Genomic DNA, 15748 nt, shown 5'->3' with positions numbered 1-15748 from the left:
AATGTAATTTATTTCTTTATCTATCTTACAAGGGTCACATGTCTCATTGTCCTTAGAAATAAACCTGCTAGAACACCTATCTTTATATCATGACTGTGAAAAGAGATGGAATGAATGTGTGTGTGTGTGTGTGTGTGTGTGTGAGACTAGGCTTTATATGTGCTGAATTCATATCCTGTTTCTTTTCTTTTTATCTGTATGTCATAAAAGGGCAGTTTATTATTGTTACTTTTCTCTAAAGTGAATTGGATGAATTGGATGTTATCAAACCTATAGAGTTCATCTAGAAAAGTTTCTGTTTCACTTTCATCATCTTGTAGAATGGCAAAAATATCATCCACATATCTTCATCAAACTTTCAATTTCAAGCTAGGGACATTAATATTAGGAACTAGATTGGTCTCAAAATATTCCATATAGATGTTAGCGAGTATATTGGTGATAATGAGGACCCCATAGCTACTCCTTATTTCTGTTTGTATACTTGTCCCTCAGACTTGAAACCCTCGGACTTGAAATAATTATCACTAACACATAATATAATCAACCCAAGTAAGACACATATTTCTTTGTTTGGGTTGAAAATGCCTTCATTATGTTTAGTCTGAAGAAATTCTAATACTTCATCAGAGAGATTAAAGTGATAGAAGGAAACAAAGGTTTCACCTTAGAAGATCCCATAAGCCTGAGCTTTGATATTAAAAGAAGCTAAAATTGACCCTTCTGACCTGGAGATTAGGTTTTCTGCCCAACAGACTGAGGGTGACCACTCACTCACCGCAAGGGTTAATCCCATTGACCATCAGCTCAGGATATCAGAACAACAAGAGGGGATTAATAAATCTCAAGAGAATGGAAACCAGGGCAGCCATCACATAAATGACAGCTCAACAAGAAGTTCCAGAAGACTGCTGGGCCTTAGTGCAGTCTGACTACCTACACATCTCTTGAGAAAGGGCCACAGCTAGAGCCTGGAATTACTTGAGTGTTAATACTATGCAAATACTTACAAGTAATCAAGTTATACTCAGTAATCTTGTGGGTTTCTTTTTCCATTATCCTGGATTTTATTTGACCTCTTATAAATAAAGATTGCTGTTTGTTATTTTTACGCAAGCCATGATCAGTTATATTTTTCTAATAAAAAAGTAATTCCTGTGGTGATCGTTCATCTAAGATTTACCTCTTCTCATAGGGGCATTGCTGCTTATGGTGTGGCCCAGTTGCATTGCTTTTTGCTTTAAACTTTTCAGTCTGTTCCCTCAGGTTGCTTCTCACTTAAATGTCTAAAGTTTTTATTCTGTGTTGCATTTTCAGTTGTATGAGAATATCCTATGGACAAGCTCAAAGAAAATAGCAATGTAATTCAGTGATATTAAACTACTATTTGTACTTACAAAGCTATTAAACATAAAGAGCCATAATCCATGTGAAACAGACTCTGTCCCACCAATATATAGATCTTAAAACAAGAGAAGTCCTTGGACACATACCTGAGTCACCCTTCACTGCTTTCCAGAGTGACATGTACATAATTACCGTGTGACTTTTTGTAAGCCAGTTCTGCCGCTTTGCTTCTGAGACCTAGAACTGTTTTTTCCAGTTACTTCTCTGTCATTTTGATTGGTGACTTGGTTTTTCAGTTATGTCCTAGTTCTCTTGATTTTATTGAGCATGTAATTCCTTTGTGAAACATCATTACTGCTGGGTTTTAAAATGGGCTGTGGAGTGTTGTGGAGTGTATCTCTTTGTCCTTGCTCAGTCTATATTCCATCAGAAATTAATTAAACTATAGTACTGTTTTAGTTTTAGGTGATTTTATAAGATTTTGTATGTGTTGCACTTACAGCACCATAGTTGATCATTCTTGAGGCCTTATCATTGTGCTGCATCCACAGCTATCAGTTCCTCTGCAATGCTGCCACCCTGAATCAAGAGTGAATAACACAAGAGGTGTCAACCATCTCTAGATACCCTCAGTGTTCTTATTTCATGAAGTTTCTCCACAGATGTATCCCTCTCTTGATGACGACCTTGTCACTCAAAGGTTGGATATTCTTGTTTCCTTGTCTGCTGCTGCTATTTCTGTCTGTTCCTTCTACTTGGGTCCTTTCTGTTCCTCAAATACTGTTGGAGTTGGAGGTATTTGTTGTTGAGGGTTACAGGCTGGCAATCTGTTAGTTGTTTGATTTGACAAGTTACAAATGGGAGGCTCAGTCAAGCTAAGAAGATGAAATCTCCAAAGAGAGATCAGTTCAGGTTTTAAACAGACTAACCAAGGTTCTTGGTTAGTCTGTTCATATAATATAGTTCCTTACCATTCCAATTAAGTTCTTTTCAGTTTTTACAGTTGATTTAGACTGATATACTATACCAAGTAGTTCAGTTAATGCAAGTGTAGTAGAATAACTACTGTTCTGTCTGTTAGACCCAAAGAATGCAAATTCGTCATATATACTTTCTGTTAGACATAAAAATGTAGTCATGCTGGAAATTTGTAGACTGAAGTATGGGGCTATGTAGTATGTGAATAATGGATTTTTGTAAAGAAAATCTAATTGATTTTACAAAAATTATTCTTTCACCCAATAAAGAGTGCTGTAATAGTTGTATCTTTTGAGAAGTCATTAAAGTCAAATTCTTGTAAGGTTTGTCATAGACTAAAGTTAATTCTCTCTTCATTTTAGTCTGTAGATTTCAGTTTGATTTCATACAGTACGTATCTTGAAGCAATTTTGGTATTTAATAAATCATTATTTCACAGGAGTACAATAACTGTTGATTCCTCTTCGTTCTCATGCTGTTCACCCTCATCTGAATCAACTGAGAGTAGTAGTGACTCCTCCACTCAGCTAGATTCTACACCTTCATCTGTGTCAGGTATGTTTGCGTACCCTTTTTTTTAGATTGCTAGCTATGAATGATAGGCTTGTAAAATAGCAGTAGAGGCAGACGTTTCTCTTAACTCTCATAGCATCTTCAAACAAAGGCATCCATGTTCTATACTGTACTGTTATTTTACCACTGTGTTAGTTGTTATGCTTGTTTACAAACTAAGGCATTTTTAATTCAAGTATTGTTAGAAGTAGAAGGCTAAATATCCCAAAAATGGAAAGATTAGATGAATTTTCTCTATTCATTAGATTGCATTCTTATAGAATGCTGTGAATGTTAGGTTGTTTTAGATGTTGATTTAGGTAAAGCAGCATTTTATCCATACCTCACTTCCCAACTTATGTAATTAACCCCTTCAGAGATGGTTGTTCTTCATTTTGAAATAGACTAACTACAATGTTTGTTGTTTATTGTTCTCTTTATCAGCTCTTCAACATTCTATACTTATATTTTTATGTGTTGTTTGATGTCCTGAGTATCCCAACTTTCTGAAATACAGTGTAAACCTATCCTTACCAAAGTAGGTTGTAAAAGAGCAGCCCCAGTAAAAATTTAATTTGTACAAGGAAGTGTCCTTCCCAGTTTATCATCTTTTTTAGATTGGGAGGTAAGAGAATTGATAGCTTAATGAAATTATAAAAAAATTAAAGATTCTGTATTTTAGTCATGCAAAATCAAGGGGGATTTTTCTTGTAATCAATATCATCGTTCATTGTATACTAAAAAGTATTTTTTTCAATTGATTTTTTTTGGGCAGCCATTGATTTTTAACTCTATATCAGTACAATGCACTTATTGACAGCAAGACATGTTACTTGTTATAGAATCAAAAGCAGAATTTTATTTCTTAAAAGTAAAATGAAGTTGCGGCATAAAAGGTATACTCCTTGGTAGAGCTATTTAAAGTCAGCACATTATGTGAAGATGTAAGTCAGAATAATATTTATGTCATATGGGGAATTTATAGAATGGTTGAAAAGATTGTAAGTGATTTTCTTTTGGTCATTTTATTTGTTTCTCTTTTCTATGATTGTAAATTTTGTGTATAGGATACAAAATGGTCATATGATACTCCTATGGCTGGCCCCCCAAAAAAGTCCTTAAATGCTAGTTAATAATTGAGAAACGCAGCTAGAGCCAATGGAACACTAAAAAAAAACTTAAGAAAACTGGAATGCAGTTGTCATTATCACATCTTTGCTTAGTTGTTGATTACAGAATTTTCCTTCGGTATGTGGAACTGATACCCCTTCAGTATAAGAACTACACTGTCTTGAAGCTGCTGTCTGTCCCTAATATTAATGATAAGTACTGTCTCAGAAGACAGATCTCTGTTTGAACCTAAACAGGCTCAACCCTAAACTTTTTAGAATCATTTCTTGGCAGTACTCTAGATGATTTTGTAGGTGTGATAATAAAAGGGTGTACATATTACTCTGTGTAGGGCAAAGCAGCAAGCCTTTCAGTGTTTTGGAAATTTTTGTGTAGAAAATACTGCCAATAGAAATATTTTTTGTAGTTTTTCATTTTAGAAAGAAAGTAGATATACAAATGACATTTTGGGAGTGTTAGCTCACTTCTTTTTGTGTACCTCTTATGACAAGGTGCTGCTGCTGCTGCTGCTTCAGTGCTTGTCTAGCTTCACACCCTCATGGGAGAGGGTTTCCTGAAAACAACTTCCTTTTCTCTCATTTTTTTAAAATATGAAGCTGTGAAGAGTTTTGTATATAAAGCATTTTATATTTCTTTCAGTGACAGATTTTATGTTAGATTTTCTATAGAATTGTAAATAAAATGTATACTTTTTAAACAATTTTATTTTTTTGTAGCTGAACTTAACATTAAAATGCAAATGTTCTCAGTTTTAGAAATTTCTCCATATCTCCATGAAAGTATTGAAGAGAATTTTGGTCACCAGATGCATTTAGGGAAGTATACAGGTTAATGAGAACTATTTTTATAGATTGAAAGATTTCTATAGATTCAGACATCTTAGAAAAAATTCACAAGTAGTCTGTTCCAAAATTAGATTTTCGTGTAGGTGAAAAAGTTCCTGCAGTGGGTGGCACTGGACCTTTTTAGTTCTAGTTTCCTTTCAGTTAATCTGGTTTGGATACTATGTTATGTACAGCTCTGCTCAGAAACTGATGCTACATGACTGCATAATATGTTGTTCAAAATTCCCTAAAGTGACAACTAGCAGCCTCCATATTATATATGATTCAATGCGAAAACACGATTTTTGCATGAAAGAAGGCTATTATATGTTTCATAAGAGTGAAATCTGTTATATAATTCAAAAATAAGAAAATATCATATTTTGTTAAATTTCGGAAAAACTGTTATGAAACTTTTCAAAACTTTTGTTCACTCATTGCTGATGCATTTGAAAAAACAAGTCGTCATCAAACCTCAGTTCTAATGTTAAATAAAAAAAATTATACAAAAGTAGAAGGCATCCACTTAAGGTGGGTACACACGTGAGAGCCGAACCTTGTATGTGTAACTGAGTTAAGCATATACGGCTTTACAACGTCGTCAAATGTTGAGGACGAACCGTAACCACGTTAAACACGTAACTTCATTACAATCCACTGCGATCATCAGTGTCTCTGTCCGGGTGTTTACCGAACGATGGCCACCATGCAAGTAGCAGCTGCCCCGTATATTTATACATATTATTTAACGAAGATGAAGCGAAATAAAAGAAGACGGTGGCAATCAAGGTTATATACTAGAAGGGTAGAATACAGTGGGTCGGGAATTAACTCGCTGACATGAGATTCCAAGAAGTTTCTGGCCACAGTAAAGTCTTTCTCCATAATAACTAATAAATTGAAGGACCTCTTCCTCACTCCAATCAGTCATGGTAGACTATACGTACTGACTGACCAAGATAAGGGACTCTACTATGGTCGGCCTTGTTCATAGTCAGTGTCAACAAGTTCAGCAACCTCTGTTGATACGCGCGTAATACAGGTCCCGTCCACACATTGCGTAATGTTCGAAGAGACCTCCCTTTGATTCGGGGCCCAAAAACCGACAATTGCCGGGACGGAGGGCGAACGGAGCCTTGAACCTCGCGGGTTCGGGGTTCGGGTTCGAGGAACTGTCCACACTTGCGTTTTTGTTACAAGAATCGGTTTACAATACAAGGTTCGGTTCGCACAGTGTACCCACCTTTATTAACAGGTGATGAGTCTGTGTGAAGCAATCATAAGAGTGGCTGCAATGTGAACCACTTGTTCGTAAGCTTAATATGTCTACAATGAATAGCAGCAATGAAATGATCTTGAAAGCATTTTATTTTATATTGTTAGAGGAATATTTTGATTTTCATAAAAATAAAATGACCTCATCAACAATTACGGCTTACTATAAAATATTCGCCCATACAGTTATTTTGTTAAAGCCAAGATTTTGTTCCTCGGCTTAGGTGTGTTAGATTTCTTTGCTCACTTTAAATATATCACTTTGCATTCACATATGTTTATAAATTCTGGCCAGAAAGTATATGAAGTAATATAGACCTTCTCGTAGTTCAAGTTATCTTATGAATGAAGAAATTATGCACCAGAAGTGAGCAAAAGAACTTTTCAGAAAATAGTATATTAAAGTGTTCCATAGGCCTTAATATTAATACCAATAGATATTTTGATTAGTAGTCTGGAAAACTAATCTTTCTTATATCGGCTGATAGCCATCTTATCCTATCAATAATAAAAAATCATCATCTTTCATTTCTTGAAAGAACAGGTAATCTCTACAAATAAATCTTTGTAAAAGATTACGTCTCAGAAGGCTATAAATAAAATCATTTTGGCAACATACAGGCAGCTTCAAAACAGTCTAAAAACTCTTCAACATTCAAAGAAAACTTAGCAAATTCATAATCTATTTTTGAAAATGGATTATGACTGTTGAGCTTATTAGGTCTACTGTTATAATGCTGCAGAGGTAGTTACGTTGGCCAGCCCAGAGGAGCATTTGTTAAGCGTGCTGTCACTGATGGCACTGCTAACCTTATCACATGTGCTTTGAGCTAAGCAGTGTAAAAAATTTATATTATTGTTTTTTTTTAAATTACACAGGTTACGAATTGATACCTATGCATAAAAGGGATCATATTTATATAAAGATCATAAGGAAATTAGTGCTAGCTCTGAATAAGTAAACTTGTTGACATGTATGATATTAGAAATGAAAAAAAAAAGTTTACTACTACTTGGCAAAATAACATTGAGTCTGAGACTCTGGACGATACAAAAAGAATCATGTAGCATGAGATTTGAGCATAGCTAGACCTTCAGGTATCTAGTGCTGGTATCAACTGATGCTTTGTAGAGTACAGGGTGAGGCATTCTAGCCTCTTTTGATATCAGATGTATCCAAATGATGGTTACAGATATAATTTGGTGGTTCTTAACATTACGACATCTATTTTTATGTTCTTCCTCTGGATGGCACTGAAATTTGACAGCTTGTTCTTATGTCAAGTTGAAACTTGTGCATGTATAGAGTTAGTATGGTTTCCTTTCTCAAATGATAAATTGGCATTTAAAGTGATTTTAATGTGATGTGGCTTCTTTTTAAATAAAGTATTTTAATATTTTGTGAGCTTCTTTTTAAATTTTTTTACATTGGTTAAAAGGCTGACTTCAGTAATAATGAATCCTAGATCTTTCTCTTGACAAATGTCTTATCTCCTTACCAAGTAGTTGATATTTGGCAGTCGTTTATTTATTTATTTATTTCTTTTTTTTTTATGAACATGACAGTAATTTGGGAAGTTGAAAGGTAATTGCTATTAGGTAATCATTCATTTTTCCTGTTAGATAATGCTCAAGAGCTGCCACTATCTTTCTTATGTCTCCAAGACTAAAGACTGCAGTATCCCGGATATGCAGGTTATGAATTTGGCCTTAGATATATGTGATAGGTTTTTAATGAAAAAATTGATTTTCTTATAAAGAAAAATTGAACCGTGTATAGTACCTACCAAATGAGATTACAATACAAACAATTTGGAATTGCTTTGGTTAGGGGTCACAGTTTTTTTAATGTTGGCTAATTTCTTGTGGTTTTTTTTTATGCATCCTTAGTTGTGTACAGTAACTGATCTTTGGATTGTTTGCTTGGTTGACCCTAATGAGATAACCCAGCTATTGTTTTTATATTAAGGCTGAAGAAGAGTAAAGCTTCCCTGTATTGCTTTAGAAAAAATAGCTGTTTGAGATATTTAGAATTTGTATATAGTGTACTATATATATATAATTATATATATAATATATTTCAAAAAGTGATGGTACATTTGCCATTAAAAGTTTAAGAACTTGTTCCGACACGGCATACAAACCTTCGGTCCTTTTACAATAGGAAGGTACTAGCGGCAGCTGGATAGGTCGTAAGCTTTCGAACAAGGGGTTCGGTAGTTAACTGCTTGTCCGACAGGCGCGCGCGCGCGACTGGTAGGTAAACAAATCACTTTTGCTTTCGGCCTGCTGGCGTGTGGACGTGTATCATCGCTCTCTGCCCGAGCTTCATCGTCGTTTGCTTTCGCATGATTGTGTTTTTCTTTTTCTATGTATCTAGTGAAACTGAATGTAAGTACAATCATTTCATTGAATTCAATTGTGAATTAAAGGATCTTGGCTTCACAACGCCCTCCGATTACCCGAGTGCCGGGACTGAAGGGCGTAATTGCGGAATTCATTTTCCCAGAATGATCCTCGTATTGTGTAGCTCGGTGCCGAGGGGCGGGGAGCGCTCGCTCCGAGCGTATATTGGGTTGGAAATGTGTAGATGAAAATCGTAAGTAAGTGCTCTTTTCTTATTTATATTTTTTTGACCTGTATGCCCGTTGCCTGAACGAATGCGCTCGGCACGGAAACTTATTCAGTATGAAAGTGGAATCGCAAGTACAGTATTCTTTTTCATTTTCATATATTATTTTTTTATTGTAGCAATACTCATTTTTGGATCAGTTTCCGAGCTTACCCGGAGATGATCCTTCCCCCTTTTTATTTTGAATGAAGTGAAATCGCAAGTGCAGTTCTTTTTCATTTTCATTTTTTTTTATTGAGATTGCATTGTTGACTGGGATCAATGTTCCGCTATTCACGGGAATTGATCCTTCCCCTTTTTATTTGTATGAAGTGAAATCGCAAGCACAGTAGTCTTGTCATTTTTTTTCATATATTTGTTGATTGCATCAATTCATTATGGATCAAGGTTTCCAGAACCTTGATCCATAAAGTAAGGAATGGAACCTTTCACCCTTGCGCTCGGTACAGAGGCGCAAATGCGCTCGATCCGAGCCCTTATTCATTGTGAAGTGAATCGTTTTGCAAGAGATGCATTTTCATTTTGTTCCTTATTATTGATTGCATCAATATTATTGGTTCAAGTTCCGCTCAGTCAGGGAATTGATCATTATGCCTTGTATTCGTGCCGATGGCACGATTGCTCGTAAGGCTCTTATTTTGTTGTTGCGTACATGGGTTACTGTGCGGGGGTGGGGGGAACGAGACCCCCCCCGCTCAGTTCCCACAGATGGCTCTTCCCCTTGGGGGGGGGGAGGTTTTTACGGCGTTCTTCTCCTCGCCCGATCCGTCGCGCGCGGGGGGAGGGCGCTCGGTGCCCGATGTTACAATTGTATTAGGGGTCTTCCACTCGTTCGGAGGGATCAAACCCCCCCAAACCCCCGCACGAGGGGATTTCCCCACAATTAATCGCTTACTACTATTATTTCCGCAGGTGCTACTGCCACGAGCGTGGGACCTTGGTGGGTATGGGCGTCCTTCCAATTGCAGAGCGTGCTGGTGTCCAGGGGCTGCGGTTCTATGTCTGGGCCTACTGCGGTCACCCATGGAGTGTGACCACGCAACCAGGTGACGACGTCCCTCCTCACCTGGTGTACCTCGCCTCACGTGGTATCAGTCTTGCCTACAGCCCGCTGTGAAGTGCGTTCGCCGTACCGAGAGGGGGCGTGCCGCCGCCCCGCGTGGTTGCCGCGCTGCAGCGACCACACTTCCGCCTGCCCCTAGAACTCGCCCCTCCGGACCTGCGCCGGTACCAGGATGTTGCTGGCTGCTGCCTCCACTTCTGTGTTTCCGGTGCTGCCTGCCGTACCTGCCGATTCTGGGATGCAGTTGCTGCGCTGGCTGTCCCTGCCGTTGCTGCGCTGGCTGTTACTGCCGTTGCTGCGCTGGCTGTCCCTACCGATGATGTGCTGGCCGTGCCTGCTGTCCTGAGATGCCCATACCTGCTGATGTCGTCCTGTTCGTGGTGGTTACTACCCAGACTTTGGTCTGTCTGTACAGGTGCGTCCGGGCCCTGTGGCTTCGGCTACAGCAGCCCCGCTCCGCCCTGGATAGCAGATCTTACGTCTGTCCTGAGGAAGCTGACGAAGAAGAGGAGGAATTGTCGTGGTCGTCGTCTTCATCTTCTTCATCGTCGTCGGCCGCAGCCTCTTCCCCTTCGACTTCTAAGGCTTTACAGCCGAGGAAGAAGAAGGTCGCCTCCTCCCTCCTAAGAAGCTCCTCGGGAGCCTCTCGGGACCGTCTCACCTCGGTGGGACGGGAGGGTTCCTTCCGCTGGTCCTCCTGCTCCTTCGGAGCGGGGCCCGTCTCTTCTTCCGCAAGGAAGAAGACTACGGGGACCAGAGGTACCGGCTAACACCGGTACTTCCTCGCTGGTGTCAGTGGTGCTGCCACTGCATCAGGGTCCGTCTCGGCCTCTCGTTCGCGGGAGGTACGCCGTGTGGCGGTCGCCTACCAGCGACCGTGCAGCCAGGAACCAGACCTCTGAGTCCGCTCAGCGTCAGGTTCACGGCACGGGGCGGAAGACTGGTGACAGCCGCTCACGCGACTCTCACCAGACCAGCTCTCGCTCTCGCGGCGAACAGCTGGCTACCCGGGGACGTGACGGTCCATGACCGGCCACGGGCTGAGGCTGGGAAGAGGTCCTCGTTCGCCCGGTGCCAGCCACGGCTGGAACAGCGAACGTGACGTGCCGTGAGGACAAGCACCGGTCTCACTGTGACAGTGGAGCCTTGCAGGTCGCCTGACCGTCGCTCTCACAGAGAGCGATCGGGTACGGCAACCAGCACCAGCTCTTCTGACACTCGAGATCGGGGCCGCGTGTGCTCAGTCCAGCCGTTCTCCACAGCGAGACGGTTCGACCAGGCCTGCAGCTCGATCGCCACCAGCCGGGTTGACGATCGCCTGCAGCCCTCCAAGCCTGCTGGTTCTGCCAGCGAGCAACGAGGGAGGCAGCGGTCAGGTCTGCCTCTCCCGTACCTTCAACCACCTCGGGTTACACCGGGAGGAGCGAGGTATTGAGGGAGTGATCGATGAGGGGTGCGCCCCTCATGATCCCACCACAACGCCCTACGTGCCAGGCACGGTTCTTGGACCGGCCAGGGCGTATGCGCAAGTGGATGGGGAAGACCGAGAGGGCTGTCGCTGTTTCCCCCTACTTAGGAGGAAGGTTCTCGGAATATGCTCTTGTTCGAAGGGTTCTTAACGGTCCCACTCTGCAAGATGCTGTGACTTCCGAGATCCAGAGGAACTTTGCCGAGGTTACGGCGCTGAGATTCGTCAGCACAATGACCTCGGGGAAGGATCGCCGCTCCACCAGCAGAGCCACGTCTTGGCTCGAGTCGTTTTGGGGCCGAGAGGGAACCCAAATCGACGGTGGGTCGGCCGCGATCGGAGCTTGCCGACTGTGTTGAACCAGGTAGTCTCTCGTCTCCGGACAAGAAGGCTCTCTCAGTTTCTGGACGGTCGAACAAGCTATTTCACCTCCTCTACTGCGACAGAGGCGTTTATACGTGTCTTCGGACACCGTATTTAAATACCCCTTCGGTCCTCCTGAGGTTTCGACCTCGACGAGGACTGGAATGAGTCGGAGCGGTATCGGCTCTCTACTGTCAGGTGTCGATCAGCCCCACCCAGACGACGTTCACAGTGGCGGCAGACAATTACCTACAGTATGAGTTCGTAACCCTCCTCGGGAAAACGTTTTCTCTTTGACGATACGTTTCCCAGGCTCTGAGAGGCCATCGCCGTAAGGCGATGGCTGCTCCTTTTCTTCTCCAAACTGCAGATCCGCTGGGAAGGCGAGCCAGTATCCAATTCCTCCCCCACCCCTTCCTCTCCTCTTACGGCTACGAGGGAAAGGGGAGGGATCCTACAGAGATTTCTCTGTAAGATCCCACGTTAGGGGCTGCGCTACCGGGGGGACCTTCGGGTCCTACCTGACGTAAGCCCCGGTCATTGAGGAGGGATCCTGCCCCTTTCTCGATTTCTACGGGAATCGAGAGGACCACCAGCCGATATCGTCTGACGAATTCGGTGGGGGGTTTCGCAGAGTGCTTAGAATTCTACGGAATTTCTAGCGCACTCAGAGTGTTCGAGTTTTTTACGATCTCCAAACACTCAGGCGAGACCACGGTCCAAAGTGAGCGAGAATCCCCGATAATTGTTACACGATAATCGGGAACCTCGCTTATGCTCGAATTCCTGTAATTTCTAGCATTTGGAAGAAGACCGCTGCTGAAGAAGAGTATCTCACAGTAGGCGCTTAACCTGGAATAGAGAAGAACGGACGGGAACTTCCAGTTTGGCTTGAACTATCGTCTTCGGTATTCTGTTCACCATTGAAGCTTTCCTTTGGGAAAGACTTCTCCTTCACTCTTTTGAATAAGAGAACGAAGGCGGTCGATCTCCAATCCTTATTCTCATTCCCCGAGGGGAAAAGAATTTAGGATGGAGGTCGTGGTACAGAACCTACAAATATACTAACCTTACCCTCGCGACATGATTCTTTAACAGTTGAATTGTCCGTGGGGTAGGCGCATACCGTAGTTAACTCTACGGTTTGTGACCGAGACGAATTGTATCTTAATTGAACTGCAACTCGGGGTTGCCTGCAACCTCCCAGCAGTTATCAGTTTCGATTTTAGATACTTGGTATTGTCATGACAACACCAAATCAGCTTTTGTATTTACCGAAATCCGTTTCGGTTAAATATAATTGCTCGAGCGTATTTTCTTTATGCTCGATGGTTCTAGCCGAACGCATTCCTTCGTGGAATAATGGATACCTGGCAACTCAGGATGACGAGTCACCGAGAGCTACTGCGTATTGAACTGCCTGATAGCGGCTCAGTATCAGCTATTGGTCTCTGAGATGCTTACGGTCGGTTACGTCTCTCTCTCCCCTGGTGGATTGATACCGAACCGTATCTCTGCCAACAATCAATGGACTTAGGTCTCTGATTAACGGGGATTCTCGCAATAATGAAGGACCATCTACTGCTGTGACGCTCGATTTCATCGCCTTCGACATTGCGAGAATTTTCAACAGAGATATCTCTTGGACTCTGTCATCTTTCTGTTTACCGCACGGTAACAGAAGTCTGTACTAGTCAACCGCTGCATCGCACTGCGATAATGCGAAGATTTTTGCAGACATCTGAGTTTGGCTTCAAAATATCTCGTATTCGTAGGTGTGCAATTTCATTGCTCGCCCCCGAATTAACAGATATGTCAGAAGACATCGCCTACTCTCCGACCTGACAGCTCTACTTCCAAATGTTCAGCCCATGAGAAGCACTCTCGGTTCAGCTGTGAAGACGTAGGTTGCATTTTCTGTACACCTTCGTCTTCAACGTCACATAGTGTTGTTTCTCCTTACCCGAGATCAACTATACTATGAGATATCTTGCCATCAAGGACCTCGGTCTCTAGAAGGCAATTGACTTTCGCCTGTTGGGCAGATGCCTTAAGAGAGTCATCACCTTGCCTTCTGGCATCGGTGACGAACAAATTATTTGTTTAGTCTCTTGGCATAAACCCTGTTAAGGCGAAGGTCACGTGACTTGCTCGGGTGCTTGGACAACTTGCTCCTACCGAACGCAGGTTCAGTAGGCAGCTGTCAGAGCGCCCAAGTCTGTTACGAACTTCGCTGTGGACTTAGTTCGGTTGTTCCATAACAATCTTTTCTTCGTCCCTAACGGCTTGTCACAGTACCCATACCATCGACACCCAACATTGAGTGTCGGTGTCCTATCCACTACCGAGAACAACAACTTCGCTGCAGACGGATAGACAGTATGGGTACAGGACATCACCGAAGTCGAGAAGAGGGATAGGTCATTCGACAATTCCCTTCTTTTCCTGCTGAGGTAATTGCATGACTTTGCCTGCGAAGTCAAGCATCCAGGGGATGGGGATTCGTGACGCTCGATTTCGTACCGAATTCGTAGCGAAGACTCTGAACCCTTCGGTTCCTGACGATCGGCTTAGAGTCCTTCACAGTCCCCTCCCTAATGGACTTCACCGCCTTCGATGCGAAGGAGATGCTGCTTTGTCCTGTGAAAGCGCGACCGCGCTTTCTGAAGAAACTCGACATCCCAGGCGGAGTGTTGAAGACTCTTCGTCAGCACCAAGATGACCTAGAAGTACACTCCCTCGAGTTACACAAGAACTTCTCCGTGGCGCAGGCTGAAGGCAGGGGTCTGGTACAACCAGACCACTGGCACCTCCTTCTACCTTTTGGATATTGCCCACAGGTCCTTGGATCGTTTTCTTAGGACCCGTGTGGCTGCTAACACGTTGTGTAGCTAACCCAGACCCTAGCAGGCTGAACAGCATCGAGTCCTGGTGTGACTGTAAGAATAGATAAGTGAATGAGAGAGTGACTGGCTTCTCTTCCTATCTTTTTTCTACCCCTCTACCTGTGGGTAGAGGGATACGGTCATCACCTTGCTGGATAAGGACGAGATTGGCCGTGAGCTACTCGACAGAGCCCCATCCTATCCCTTTCACTAGGGATGGGAGCGAATATCCACCACTTCCTCCTACAAGGGGGGGGGGGCGAAGTGGATGCCAACAAGAGACAAACCATAACGTTGTTGCCTCTTGCAAATAGGAACTTGTTCTTGTTTGCTGGTACGAAGAGATACGCTTGCCTCTCTCTTAGTACTTGGTCCAGAGGTCTGACCATTGATCCTGCGGTGCACACCCCGATCAATCGGACAGAGGCTTGGATCCCTCCCTCGCTCTTACGACCAGGGAGGCTTCCAAGGTTGGGCGAACACCAGTCTGTTCACAAAAGACTCAGATTCCACCCACCAAGAAGTGAGTCTTCCTATTGTAAAAGGACCGAAGGTTTGTATGCCGTGTCGGAACAAATGACAATTTGTCCAAAATTGCATTTTTCCTAACTATACAAACCTGAGGTCCTTTTACACATAGCCCCACCTCATGCCACCCCTCACTCTGCAGTTTTTGCTTGGGCCAAAAGCAAAAGTGATTTGTTTATTTCTACCAGTCGCGCGCCTCGCGCGCCTGTCGGACAAGCAGTTAACTACCGAACCCCTTGTTCGAAAGCTTAACGACCTATCCAGCTGCCGCTAGTACCTTCCTATTGTAAAAGGACCTCAGGTTTGTATAGTTAGGAAAAATGCAATTTTGGACAAATTGTCATATTACTACTTATCTTAATGATGAAGTGCTATTCATGTTTGCAGATTATTCAGTACCCAAGTGAACCTTACAAAGATAAAAAAAATTTAGTTTATTTCAAGTGCTAAGAACTTCATTGGTTCATTTTAGTCATTTGCTTTACAGTTCTTACATTTTTAATTAATTCCTCCTTGCAGTATTTTTACCATTTTTTTATTTACTTGGCAAAAGGAGGGTTATGCTGAAATAATTTAGAAAACAAATATTAATTCTGAAAGTTCCAGCCCCACCTCAGCACGTGTGTAAGCCATGGACATACGCGCACCAAATACCATATCCTGCTGACGAGTTAGACAAAATAATTTTTGTCTGGTTGCAGG

General features: G+C 42.4%; 1 protein-coding gene across 1 annotated transcript in view; it reads left to right on the top strand.

Annotated features, from left to right (window-relative positions):
- LOC135218624 (uncharacterized) overlaps positions 1-15748 on the top strand; it is a 203917-nt gene that overhangs the window by 147808 nt on the left and 40361 nt on the right. The window contains exon 22 of the mRNA XM_064255061.1: positions 2765-2880. Within this exon, the coding sequence (XP_064111131.1) occupies positions 2765-2880 (116 nt within the window). The remainder of the gene's footprint in view (positions 1-2764; positions 2881-15748) is intronic.

Source organism: Macrobrachium nipponense, chromosome 9 (genome assembly GCF_015104395.2).
Source record: "Macrobrachium nipponense isolate FS-2020 chromosome 9, ASM1510439v2, whole genome shotgun sequence".
NCBI classification, from domain to species: Eukaryota; Metazoa; Arthropoda; class Malacostraca; order Decapoda; family Palaemonidae; genus Macrobrachium; species Macrobrachium nipponense.
The sequence above is the reverse complement of the archived record's forward strand: the minus strand, read 5'-3'. Positions and strand labels throughout refer to the sequence as shown.